General features: G+C 35.5%; 1 protein-coding gene across 2 annotated transcripts in view; it reads right to left on the bottom strand.

Moving 5' to 3' along the window:
* Positions 1–1,640: 1,640 nt before the first annotated feature.
* LOC134804450 (ATP-binding cassette sub-family C member 4-like) overlaps positions 1,641–13,068 on the bottom strand; it is a 42,880-nt gene continuing 31,452 nt past the window's right edge. Inside the window, exons 18-26 of one of the 2 annotated variants that reach the window (XM_063777488.1) lie at positions 12,831–13,061; positions 11,057–11,163; positions 7,328–7,451; positions 5,254–5,427; positions 4,129–4,256; positions 3,583–3,705; positions 3,080–3,202; positions 2,818–2,978; positions 1,641–2,243 (exon numbers count right to left, since the gene is read on the bottom strand). In XM_063777488.1, coding sequence (XP_063633558.1) covers positions 1,964–2,243; positions 2,818–2,978; positions 3,080–3,202; positions 3,583–3,705; positions 4,129–4,256; positions 5,254–5,427; positions 7,328–7,451; positions 11,057–11,163; positions 12,831–13,061 — 1,451 coding nt within the window. In that variant the 3' untranslated portion in view covers positions 1,641–1,963. The remainder of the gene's footprint in view (positions 2,244–2,817; positions 2,979–3,079; positions 3,203–3,582; positions 3,706–4,128; positions 4,257–5,253; positions 5,428–7,327; positions 7,452–11,056; positions 11,164–12,830; positions 13,062–13,068) is intronic. The other variant, XM_063777490.1, reaches the window with a different exon arrangement.

The following is a 13,068-nucleotide window of genomic DNA, read 5'->3' as shown; positions in this document are numbered from 1 at the left end:
ATCATGAAATAAAGGCATTTTTATTTTTGCCATATCCGTTTTGATGAGTAAATGTTAAACGCATAATGTATGACATGACACAAAAGTTGTGGATATGTCACACTTTTGTGATAATTTTCTGTTGACAGAGTGTAATTATCCTATAGTAAATTGCGGATATGGCATAACATTTTTCAAAGATGGTTTTTTTTTTCAAAAACCGATTAGTGTCAATTATAGCATATTTTTTGGTATTTTAGGAATAATTAAAAAACATTTTCTCAAAAATGGATATGGCACAAACGTATTCTCAGCCGACGACATAAGTATCGTAAAATGGTCCTACTTTAGTCACCGGTGCGTAGGTAACTATGCTCCAATTCAAAAACAGGACAACGTTTAATATATCCAAACAATATTTCTATATTTATATATTATTTATATGTATACTCAGATAAATGAAATCGTATATACCTATATATATATATATATATATATATATATATATATATATATTGAATTGCTACGTTAGTATAATCTCTCTTTTTTTGGCGGGGTCTTCAAATTTGGTGCACAATGGGGTAACTTTGCGCCTCTAAGTACGCTAAACATATAACAATGAGTATCTTTTGCTTCTTATTTATAGCTTCATATAGAACGTTGCTTTTCCGATAAAAAGATGTTACATAAGATGTTCTTCTTAATATCAATTTGTCTGAATATTGAATAAAGAATATTTTAAGAATTATTCAAAATTTCCTTAAAGTGGAGCGAATATTGGAACAAAGATAGGACTGTTTTACGGTAGGTAGATACATTTTCGGCCCATAATACTGATAATTATGTTCTTGTAATATTTGTATATGACTCGAGTTTGTAATTTTTAACCTTTTCGACACCGTGTCAAATACAAAAGCTGTCACGCGGACGCCACGTCACCGATGTGTCAAAACTGAACTTTATGCATATGCACGTACAGTAAAGGGCCATAAAGTTTGCACATCGGAATTTCGGCTTCGTAGAGCGTTGTCTCTTTCATTCTCGTTGCCTCCAATATTCTCTTTCTAAATACCGATGTGCAAACTTTATGGCCCTTTACTGTAGGTCTATGTTGCTCTGTGGTCTGTGACCGATTAATCAGTCTTTGGCGTTGAACTACCGGTGCGGATATATCGGTCATTGGCGTCCAAAAGGTTAAGTCCTTGCTATAAGTACTTACCTCTTTATAATATTATTTTCATCAGTACCTACTCTTGCGAAAAAAAGTTTACTTATAGCCAAATAAATTGTAAATACCTAAGGTTAGAAATTAAATTAAACATATTACTCATCTTGATTATTGTTAACTTAAAAAAACGAATAAGAGCTAGATCATTCGAATTTAAGTTTTATAATGATAAAACACTGAATTACCTTGCTAAATAATATTGATCAGTAGGTATCTAGGTATAACCTCTTGGTTAGTATAACTTAGGGGCATCATGTCATTAGGGAAGGGTCTAATACTCCTACACTTGGGTGGAATTCCATATTTTATGAGCAAGTATGTTAAAAAACCTAATTCTGAAAATTTAATCTTATACCAATTTGATTTCAACATCGGTACATCGCGATTTAGGAATGCTCACAGTGTAAAATAAAAATATCATGTGTATATATGGAAAATTTTATTTCTTTATGTAAAATGTATACGTTAAAAGTAGATACCTTTAACTAAATTAGATACTAATTATCTGACTAAATTGTAAAAAAATACTTCTTTAAATAAAAAGGTACTCTTTCATTTGTACTCTGTCAGAGTAGTCAGTGTAGCGGTCTTCGCATTGGATGCCTATTTCCATCCGCACGTAGCCGGTGATAGATACGGGCATAGCGTTGTCTGTCAGAGTGGATCCACATCAGCGTGACAACAGCGTAAACCGACTCGCCTTTTGGTATTAGTAACTTTCATGAGGCGTTTTGTTATAATTACTTTGGATTCAGTTCATGAGGCGTTTTCTTTCAGATTACTTTGGAAATAGGCATCTTTGGCTATCTGAAACAGACGAGCCATGTTCGAGTCCCCAGTCTCCCGGACCATAGAGGACAGCCGGCTGTTGGGGTCGGAGAGCAGGTGGTAGGGGTAGTCGAACTCCGCCACCTCGCCGCTGTCCATCACCAGCACGCGGTCCGAGTCCATGATGGTGTTGAGCCGGTGAGCGATCGTCAACACCGTACATGAAGCGAATTTGCTGCGGATCGTTTTCTGTATAAAATTGTCAGTCCTGAAAATAAATGATAACCAAGGTACATACTTATTTTAAATTTGTTTTATCTTTTTATACTCGCACTCGCTCTTGTTGTACCTATATATACAATGTCGTCACTGATTACACATTGCTCATTGATTTGAACTAATAACCTGGTTTCCAATAAAATATCTCCGTACATTATACAATGAAGCAATAAATGCCTATGTATTATTAGGAAAACCTACATAGGTTTTCCTGTAATATTATAAATGAGAAAGTAACTCTGGTTGTCTGTCTGTTACTACTTCACGCTTAATCCGCTGAAACGATTAAGATGAAATTTAGTGTTTAGATATGTAGTTTGAAGCCCGAGGAAGGACATAGGATAGTTTTTATCATCATTTCGTCATCATTCCACGCAGACTAAGTCGCTGACAGAAGCTAGTAGTCTTATAATAGGATTATTCCTGACATTGCATATTACTCCACCCCTAAAACCCTCCAACCGAATGACTTTAAAAGTTGCATTTCACATTATTTATTGATTACAACATTCTACAAGCCCGTCCAAATCGTCCAATGCATTGCAAATTATACTTTTACTTACTGAGGGTCTACGTTGGCAGTGGCTTCATCCATAATCAAAATCTTATTCGATCTGAGTACAGCACGGGCCAGACACATCAATTGCCGCTGCCCTACAGAAAAATTAGATCCACCTTCTGTTACTAGGAAATCCAGAGACGGTATTGCAGATTTCATGTCCACCTGAAAAGAATAAAATTTAGTTTATAGGTAGTACTCGTAGTAGCAGTACAATACATTGAAAATACATTGGTATGGTATACATAACAGTATCGTACTCGTACCTGTTCGAGTGCTCTCCAGAGGTCGTCGTCACTGTACACATTGAACGGGTCTAGATTATAACGAATTGTTGCAGAGAATAGGACTGGTTCTTGAGGTATAATAGAAATTTTGGTTCGGAGATCCTAAAAACAAAATTTCGTACATTTAGAGATTCATTATTTGTTACTCAACGCAAGTGCCTATAGCAAATATAAATATGATGTCGCGCTTATCATTAATCAATGTGTAATGCAGGCCTTACGGAAATTAAGCATGTAAATTGTATTTAATGTAAGTACTTAATACATGACATATTAATAATATAATAATATAAATGTATAAGTATAGCATATGCTAACACAGTTTTATGCATGCAACTTAAAGAGAAACTGCTTAATGTCTTAACACAATGGATTCAATATATTAAAGACTAATTACAGGTCCTTAACTATGTACATTTATTTTTGCAATTCATCCTAAGTGTAATCACTCATCACATAAAACGGGAAGAATGAAAACTTACTTGTCTAGCTATCAGCGATGTATCCAGTCCGTCAATTGTGACAGTGCCGTCCAAAAATGCAAATCTGAATAATGCAGAAATTAGGGACGATTTTCCAGCGCCAGTTCTGCCCACTACACCAACCTGTTAGAAATAATTCGGTGAGTACCCAAATTCCATCTTCACGTATTAACCTTCAGTTTATAAATCGTGTAGGTAAATGTTAGCTTAGGTTACCTATGTCACGAATAATTATGAAAGCTGCAGCGAATGCGAGAGTTCCTTATGTGGCCATTTTTCGATGCTCCGCACATCTAGTGCACTTAGGTAGGTATATTTTATACAATAACATTTCTTAAAAAGGTACCTTACAAGCAAATGTTATAAATAAGTCGCCAGCTTTATGTAATAACGACGTCGAAAGAAAGTAAACTCGATACCGTACTGTAGTAAGTTACCAATAATTGTTTATGTTAGACTATCATGCCGTTCTTCTTGTCTTCAGATTATCCTAATGGTATGTCATTATTTACGTAGGTCAAGAACATTTTAAAAGTTTGTACAAACCTTCCAGCCACTTTCGACTGTAATATTTAAGTTCTTTAGTATCGGGGCTTCGTCGGGCGCATAACGCATGTTCACGTTTTGGAATACGATCCTGCCCTGTGATGGCCAGATGTGAGGAGTAGCCACCTCTGTAAAACCAAACAAATAAGTTTAAGTACCTAATTAATAAATCATTTACATTAAATCACCCCGTGCCTACATATAATTACTAAATAGGTATCCGGCTGCCCGACTAAAACTCTCACCAAACCAGACATGGATATCTCAAGAAAAAATTATGCCCACTGCTGTACAGTCACCTGCAATATTATGTTACTCTTCGAAGGCCGCTAAAATATGTGACACGCTCTTGTGGCTCTAATAGAAATAAGGTCGTGTCAGATATTATTGCGGCCTTCGTTATGTAACATATTATTGCAGGTGACTGTACCACTGTTTTGTCCTGTTATGTTTTATGTTTTTTATTAAATATTTTAGTGATACCTCAAGTACGAGATGATACTTTTTTAAACGGTAGGTACTAAATAGTACTTTTTTTCTCGTAGGTACGGTCACATTAAAAAAAAATCGATATGGAAAAAGTTCGAAAAATATGTATTCGCTACCTTAATCATTATGGCAATACGGCCGTGTACAATACATATTTTTGGCACTTTGTAGCCATATTTTCGGACGTGACTGTACTATCCAATCTTTCAATAATTTGCACATTACCACATCCTGTACATAATCTCATAGAAACCGTAAAGCATCCATAATTAATAGTAAAACTTAATTTTTCCCCAACTAGGTACAGAAATGATTTTTTGATTCTGGGCGATGATTTTTTTTCTCAGTGTAAGTACCTACAGGCCTATTCGGATTTCGAGATAATCACAAGATCTTGAGACGATTTAGAGATCAACTAGATCTACATTAGATATCGACTAGATGTGACTTGGATATCTAAGTCATAACTTGTCGAAATCGTTCAAGAGGACCTCCAGAATCGCGGAAACGTCAAATTTGACATATCTATCTTACAAATATCTTTAAATTATCCGTATCGTAACTTGTTGAAGTCTAGTAGAAATCTAATTAATTTTCCGAATCGAGCAGCTAGCCTGTTGCAGAATGTTAACTTACGTCCTTCAAATAGGTTAGTCTCGGTGTCGATGCGGCTGTACTCCAGCACGCGCTCGACGCTGGTGAGCTGCGCGAGGAACTCCACCAACATCCGCGCGCCGTGCTGCAGCATCATGGTCAGCGTCAGGCTCTGCGTCACCGCCAGCCCCACGCTGCCGATCGATATCGCTCCGCCTACAACGTTCCTACCTTTAGTATTAAACGACGGACATGTATGTTTTATAATATAATTAGGCTCAATAATATTATCCGATACGATATCGCTGTAGGAGCCGATACCCGATACACCTGAAAATCCTGACACTTTGGACGGAGGAGTTCACAGAATATAAACAGTGGCTCCAATAACTATTGTGAAAGGCATACCCCAACTAACATTAGGCGCTAAATATAAGGGTTAAAAGAGATCTACATAAGCGTTTGTTTACTCCAGAGGTTCTATTGATGTTCTAAAAATAGGAGTTATAGCCGGCTATAACTCCCTAATACCCCCGGATTGGACACAATTTTTATCACCTTGGGTTGTAAAACGGCGCTACAATAGAGTTATAGGATGAAATAAGAGGTAGAAGAGCGCTAAAGTAGTGCTGTAATAGCGTTGATTAACTACTTAGTGCCAAATAAGCGACTACTAACTATTTGAGTAATAGTGTAGGGCCATATAGATGATACTTTTAGCTTTAGATGGTATATTAGCATTTAAAGTCAATATTTGTAACACTCAAGAAGGTAATTGCACATTTTTCCTTAGCCCTATCTGCTTTGGTTGCAGATGTTTCCATTATTATTCGTAAGCTTGCTCTGTGACAGCTTGAAGTGAAATGTAATGGCGGATAATTAAAAGCAAATAATTATTTTAGCTCACTGATGCCGGTGTTATCTGCGGATTTATGATGGCGAAATTAATTACACTGTCAATAACTATATGTATTACTAACAAAATTTTAAAGGGCCTCTGATCCTTTGCATATTTATCTGAATATAATATTTTTTTCTTTGCGGTCCACCGTATTTAATTTTCGAAAAATTATTCGATATACGTGAAGTCCGGTTTTAAATATAACAATACTAACATTAGGTCAATATGGAGTAAAAGTATCGATTTTTATTGAGTATTTACGTTTTAATTAATAGTTTTTGTTTTGCTTATTGATACATCGGTCATCGGACATTAACATGGCGTATAGGCTTAGGTTATAAGTAAGACTCTAATAACAGTATAAGATGTACTAAGGTATTGAATAACGCTCGTCTGCGACTACATGATCTATAATGGTGACTCATAACTTCTCTTTTCGACTGTAAGTGATACATGAGAGTTAAGTAGCGATTGCGATACACGGAGCTATAAAAGACTTTTTATCGCCTGTATAGAACCTTAAGTGCAAAATTGCAGCTGCTTATTACTCATATAGATGTTAAGGTGGTAGAATTCACTTTGAGCTATAACACTAGCGGCTTAAGATGCATTATAGCGGCCAAAACGGCTACTGTGGATCTTAAACCTATACATGGACGTCTTAATAAAGACCTTGATGTCACCAGAGCCTGTAAGCTTAGAATATGTACCTAGCTATTCTACAGCCGTTCTACGCCTTTAGGTGATAAAATAAGTGCTAAGTGTCGCTTAATTGTTTGTTGGGATGTACCATTACGCTCCGCGATTGTTGCGCCATCTAGGGTCCTAGCTAAATTGGTTGTTCAATACTTACGCTATAGAATAGGGTATTATACTGCATTTAAAATAAATTATTTTACACCATGCATGAAATAAAGCACCAGATAATTATTAGAAAAACACAGATAGAAGTTATTTTTAAACACAAGTTCTATTTAATAAATCGGATAGAAATATAAAAAGTAGGTGACTTGACCGTGACGTCACGATGTAATGTTTCATATAAATTCCATATTAGCAAATCGTTTTGACCATTCTAAAAAAGTAACTGATTTGACTAGTAGGAAAATACCCTATTTCCAATTTAGTAAGAACCCTAAATGGCATAACAATCCCGGGTGGTGACTGTATTTACCAAAATTGGACATTTAATGCGATAACGTAACCGATACTTACCAAAGTCAACGTATAAGAAGACAAATATTATAGTTGCCAAGTAAATACAGCATAGGGTATCCAAATAAAAGCCGAAAGTTGCACCCCCTCCTAAGAAGCCATTCCAAGCAGCCGTATGCAAATTCTGAAATTATTATTACTATATTAATCTTTTTGCTCACAACAGATCGAAGACTGAACCTATAAATTTAATGGGTGTGGCCCGGGTCGCTTCATTCTAGCTAAATATTTGATTTTTTAAATCCTACTTAAACTTAACACTGGAAATCCTAAAGTTTGGGTGCTAGGGAACCACCATTTTCATTGTCAAATACAAATAAATATAACCACTTTGTGTTGCGCTTCAGATTGGAAGTAAATATATGATAGTGATAGCGGTACAGTCTGAAATTAGGGAATCAGCTGCAAATGGTGTTAAAGGTATCAAAATCGGTACGATTGATCTTTAGGCCATTTGAATAAATTTGATCCGTAGCACCAAAACAAAAAAACAAACGGAAAGGAGTTAAGACGTCATCTTTTTTTTTGTATGGAAAAAAACAATTTTTTTTCAGAAACCTATCGTGTGCGGTATTAAATGAAAGGGCATTTTGAGCCGGTTCTAAAAATATATCACATTATTATATTTCCGTCACTTGCATTCAATTAAAATTAAAATAATTTTCAAAACATACCAAGTGCTCCTCCAGATACGAAACCATTGAATTATTTTTTGTAAAATATACCTCAAGTAATACCCAATATCCTCATATCTAACCCCAAGAAATTAATTTCGAAAATATTTAGTTTTAGTATTTGTTTTAAATTTTTTATTATTACAAATTGTGATCTATCAATCTATCAATGCCCATATACACATATATACAAGCCCTGGTAAGGGCATTTTTTCGTGTGATGATGATGATGAACACACAAATAAATGCCCTTACCAGGATTCGAACCTGGGACCTCCTGCTTCATAGGCAGGGTCACTATCGACTAGGCTAGGAGGCTGTTTCATTGATAGATTGATAGATCACAATTTGTAATAATAAAAAAATTATTTAATACCACACACGATAGGTTTCTGAACTATTTTTTTTATATTTTCCATACAAAAAAAGATGACGTCATAACTCCTTTCCGTTTGGTCTGGTCAAATTGATTCAAATGGCCTAAAGATTAATCGTGCCGATTTTCATACCTTTAACACCATTTGCAGCTGATTTTGGTCAACCGCTACTACTATGACACAAACACAAACGACCAGCGTAATTGAACAGCGAACGAAATATGTAGTTCGCCTCAGGGCAACGATCACAATGCAATTTAGAGAGCTTTGTCCTCAGAGGATCAAATCAATAAAGACGAGTAATTTGAGTGTATTGTTTATTGGTTTCTTTGAAAAATTAAGTACGTATTTAATAAGCACTAAATATACGTTTTTCAGTCTACTATAAGTTGTTATTCCGTGCGAAGCAGAGTTATTATAGAGCGAAACGTTTCTAATATTTGTACATTTCATTTCGATTCACAATCGCAAACTGAAAAATATAAAATAAAAACCGGTGCAGACTGATCATAAAATCTTACGATTTGCAAATAAGAGGAGGGATTTGAATAAAAAATACCCGGAAACAACCCGGGGAAGGTGGGAGCCTGGACTTACGTAATCAATTTATGAAAGACATTAAACGTAGGTAAAACTGTAACACGCTGTCTGAACATGAAGAAAATATTTGAATTTGACCCCCGGGACATTTATTTTTAAACTTTATTGCACATACAAAAAGTACAACAGGCGGACTTAATGCCTGGGATTTGACATTGTAGGAAGTGGTGGTACAAAGTTTTTTAGGTACTTAAACCAAAACATACTGGCTTTTTCTACAGCATACTTTCTTACCTGAAGGGTGAAAATCTGAACCGTATTAGGAAATTACTAAGCTCACGCTGTTCGTCCGTCCGTTCGTCTGTATGTTAGCGGGCTCTACCTCAATCACTTTTATAAGTATTTATTTAGATAGGTAGTTGGAATTTTCTGTGTGTATTTTTCTATTATCGCTTTAACAAACAACAAACAAAACCGAGATTTTTTAGTATTTCTTATTTATTATGTGTAGCTCAGCGGGGTCACGCTCATGAGGTAATAAGCAGAAAGTTGAAATTTATTTATTATGCCTAATACAACAACAAATATAAAAATTAAATTACATTAAACATCAAGGAAGACACAATATAAAAAAATCTGTATATGTTTAGCGGTTAAACATACTCTCCTCAAACTTGGTGTAGAGAAATATACCGCATAATAAGTTACTAACCAACAACAAAGGCAACAAATTAAAAAAAGAATTAAAAATTGTGTGTTGGCTCTGAATCCTTAGGACGCGAATGCAACTCGCACTTGGCCGTTTTATTATTTTATCTGTTCAAGCTAGACAAAGAAAAGACTGGTGCCCTGACAATTGTGCTAGCCCTGCTAAAAGCTAATAGGTACCTAGCTCTAATTGGTGCGAGTGCGCGCGTCGCACTATTTTCCTCTACAATGTAGTTATTTTATTTTACAACAAAGTTTTAAAATAACAAAAGAGGGACTCAGTGCAAACCGTTCGCATGGCAGCATATTGTCAAACCACAAAAAGGAAGATGAAGATCTCATACATACCGTTGTATTACGGAAATGATTCCTTGCGACTCGATACTTGTTACGGCTGTAAACTGTCAACAGTAAGCAAAGTTACGGATGCTTAGATGTAACTCAAAAAATTTAAATACATGTTCCTAACATCCGAAAGGAACCTTGAAACGGCATCTATCAATTGCCTAGCTTTACGGGTACATAAAACGCAAGAAGCACTGAAGTGAGCACTGAGCACAAAAGTGGGTTAATGTATGAATAAAACGCACGACTTTTATCTCAGTAAACTAAATATTGGACGGACACGCAGTTAGTTTCTCTTCAATTTTGCAATTTTATTTAACTCCATACAAAGGGTATTGCCGACGGCGCAATATTCGATTTCAAGCTACTGGCTTTGAAACATAGTCAGCAACAGGATACCCTGGGCACATATTCAGCTCTGCCGGGCTAGCACAAACAAGGGACCTCACTGTACGAAGCGCGCGCAAACATTAAGTACGATATTGTAGCCGTCACTAAAAAAATCTCAAAAACAGAATAGCCAAAAAATTCACATAAGTTAAGTCAGGCATGTAATTTAAAATCTTAATTTAATAGGAAATAATTTACTCGTAATGACGGTTAAGACATGCGACCTTTAGACCTGAAGAACAGCCGGACAGTCGGACAGACATACTAGAGCATTTTTGCCTAATCTGAAACGGAGACACCTTGCGCACGCTCGGTCAAAAATATTGTATAATTTTTGAAAACCATAGTACATATAACTCTTGATATGAAGGGCAAATATTCTATTAACATTTAATATTTAGTCATAGATATTATTAAATTTAAATTATGTATTTTTTTTGTACTATGTACCTATTTAATCGGTATAATTATGAGCAATCAAAGGTCAAAAATTGAAATAAATAAAATATGTTCCAAATTACATATACTTTATATCATTTATATATAATTTTGTTGAGTAAGATCGCTGTGACGTACGGATAGGTAGGATGGTCGGGTTCATTTTTGCTATAAGTATTAAAATTGAAGCTTAAATAAAAAACTACTTAAAGTAGGTTCCTAAAACATTTAAATATTTTAAATAATTGAACAGTTACCTGATGCCGATCAAAATCTTCAATTAGTTTCTTTTGGGCTCCACAAGATCTTATAGTTGAAATGCCACTAAGAGAAGACGTCACTAAGCCGAATACGGGACTCTTTGCTGCAAATAAACGAAAAAATAAATACTGTGTTACCCAAGATCTACTGTGTCACTCCAAAACATATCGCGCGAGTGACTAAAATACGTGAGTTAAACCATATAATTAGGTAAAAATATTACTATATTAGTGTAGTATTATTACTCACGACAGTTTAAAATCGATTACCGTGTTACCTATTCATAACGAATTACATACAAACCTATCCTACATATAACGAATTTATATAACTAATCAAGCTATCACGCGTTTATATGATTAACGTTATGGTGATATAACCATAATTAGCTGGAACTTTTCCTGTCAGAAACGAGTGCAACTTGATAAAATAAAACATCGATAAACCTGTTAAATATTGACATGAGTTTTAATGTCAAAGATAAAATAAAACATATCAAAATAGGCACACTTTTTTTAAGTAACTCTAAGCGCGACGTAGTGTTATATGATGTCGTTTAATAAGTATTTTAAAGTCATTTATGACGTGACGTTTAATTACTCATCGCTAACAGATCTGTCGATGTTTCTTTTCTCAATGTTTCATTTAGATTTACAGTTTAAAGATAACAAACCCTTATTATTAAGTAGTACTTATTAAGTAGGTACCTAGTTTGTAACAATGCGTCCAAACTGTTATCGATATAGCTTATACGAGCTATAAGGCACCAAGGAGCAAGAGCAAAGTATTGATTTGCATTGTTTTACAACGGACACAACCAATGAGTGCAGCGTTTCCAGATTTTTTGGCAATATATAAATTGTGGTATCGATATCGAGTGGACGGTGAACCATTAATAAGTGAAGAGCGATGATATAAGTACTGTGGGGCTACCGCGAATACCGAAAATCGTCAATTGCGGGGATCTTACTCTTTTACTCCAATGAAGGCGTAATTAGAGTGACAGAGAAAAATGCCCGCAATTGACGATTTTCGGTATTGGCGGTAGCCCTACTGGTTTTGATATATATACCTATCAGTATCAGAATAATAATTCAACAATGCTTTCATCTCAGTTGCATAAGGTTTTAATATATTTTTAGATTAACAAGTTTGTCTACTTCAAACATACAAATTTAAGTTAAGTACCTAAAACCTAATTATATTAGGTTTCAATAATTATTCAATCATAAATTTTAAAAGCCCTCTACGCTATATGCCAAAAAAAATGACAAAAATGCCTTATATAATTTTGGAAAAGAGCTATAGTCGGACCAAGAAAAGTCTACAGCGGATTTGATAGCCCACGACTGCGTGCAAGTGTCATTTATACGTCATAATTTCATAGAAGTTTGACGTTTAAAATACCACGTGCACTGCGTGGGCTATCAAATCCGCTGCAGACTTTTCATGGACTGACTCTATCAAACAGTAACATAGCTAAGAACCACCGAGAAAAATAGCTTTCACGTAAAAAAGCGCATCATAATCGGTCCATCCGTTGGAGAGCAACGATGCCACAGACAGACGTTGGCTTCAAACACCTTTCTTTTTTTGCGTCGGGGGTTAGGTAAAAAGTATTAAAAACAATTCATTTAAACTCGCAAGTCAAGTTTGATTTTCGTGATATATGGGCTAAAAGATAGAGAGAATAACATATATGTATTATCGTGACCATTGCTTAGATCCCTAAAATCTCAATGATACCTACGGCTTAATAATACTACTTACTTGTGCCTTCTAGACGCTTAATGCTCTGAGCAGCGTTTAAGTAGATTTTAACGAAGATCCCGAATATGGCAATGAGCACCGCAGAAGGTATAAGAGTCCAGTAGAGGGCGATGGCATTAAGAGTCAAGATGGCGCCCAGCGTGCTGTATATCTGGAACACGTCGAGGAGTGTACGCGGCAGAATCTCATCCACCGCGCCGATATCCTTGGTGAAGCGATTTAGGATACGCCCTGCAAA

Source organism: Cydia splendana, chromosome Z (genome assembly GCF_910591565.1).
Source record: "Cydia splendana chromosome Z, ilCydSple1.2, whole genome shotgun sequence".
In the NCBI taxonomy this organism is placed as follows: domain Eukaryota; kingdom Metazoa; phylum Arthropoda; class Insecta; order Lepidoptera; family Tortricidae; genus Cydia; species Cydia splendana.
Note: the sequence above shows the minus strand (reverse complement) of the source record. Positions and strands in the feature narration are given on the sequence as shown.